Source organism: Neopelma chrysocephalum, unplaced genomic scaffold (assembly GCF_003984885.1).
Source record: "Neopelma chrysocephalum unplaced genomic scaffold, ASM398488v2 Primary Assembly neopelma1_94092, whole genome shotgun sequence".
Lineage (NCBI taxonomy): Eukaryota > Metazoa > Chordata > Aves > Passeriformes > Pipridae > Neopelma > Neopelma chrysocephalum.
In genome coordinates this window covers 2,036-2,739 of record NW_020922800.1, presented here as the reverse complement: position 1 = coordinate 2,739, position 704 = coordinate 2,036, and the positions used below count along the sequence as shown (strand labels likewise).

Genomic DNA, 704 nt, shown 5'->3' with positions numbered 1-704 from the left:
CTCAGGAGGCCATCATGGACGGGACGGAGATCGTGGTGTCCCCAATGATGTCATTTGTCCCCAATGATGTCCCCAGGATGTGATTTGTCCCCAATGCTGTCATTTGTCCCCAATGTCCCCTCAGGAAGCCATCATGGACGGGACGGAGATCGCGGTGTCCCCAATGCTGTCATTTGTCCCCAATGATGTCCCCAATGATGTCATTTGTCCCCAGTGATGTCATTTCCCCTCAGGAAGCCATCATGGACGGGACGGAGATCGCGGTCTCCCCAATGATGTCATTTGTCCCCAATGATGTTTTTTGTCCCCAATGTCCCCCCAGGAGGCCATCATGGACGGGACGGAGATCGCGGTGTCCCCTCGGTCGCTGCACTCGGAGCTGATGTGCCCCATCTGCCTGGACATGCTCAAGAACACCATGACCACCAAGGAGTGTCTGCACAGGTTCTGCTCCGACTGCATCGTCACCGCACTCAGGAGTGGGTCAGTGACACCCCTGGGTCATTGTCACCTCCCCCTGTCATCTGTGTCACCTCCCTGTCACCCCCCTGGGTCATTGTCACCCCCCTGTGTCCCCCCCCGACCCCCCAGGAGTGTCTGCACAGGTTCTGCTCCGACTGTATCGTCACCTTCCCCTGTCACCTCCCTGTGTCACGTCTGTCACCTCCCTGGGTCATTGTCACCCCCCTGTGTCACCCCCTGTC

The 704-nt window shown here is 58.4% G+C and overlaps 1 protein-coding gene across 2 annotated transcripts in view; it reads left to right on the top strand.

The window, feature by feature from the left end:
- The first annotated feature begins 295 nt into the window (after positions 1–295).
- The window catches only part of LOC113980413 (E3 ubiquitin-protein ligase RING2-A), a 1,884-nt gene continuing 1,475 nt past the window's right edge, over positions 296–704 (top strand). For both annotated transcript variants that reach the window (XM_027707630.1, XM_027707631.1), the window contains exon 1: positions 296–483. In XM_027707630.1, the coding sequence (XP_027563431.1) occupies positions 311–483 (173 nt within the window). In that variant the 5' untranslated portion in view covers positions 296–310. The remainder of the gene's footprint in view (positions 484–704) is intronic.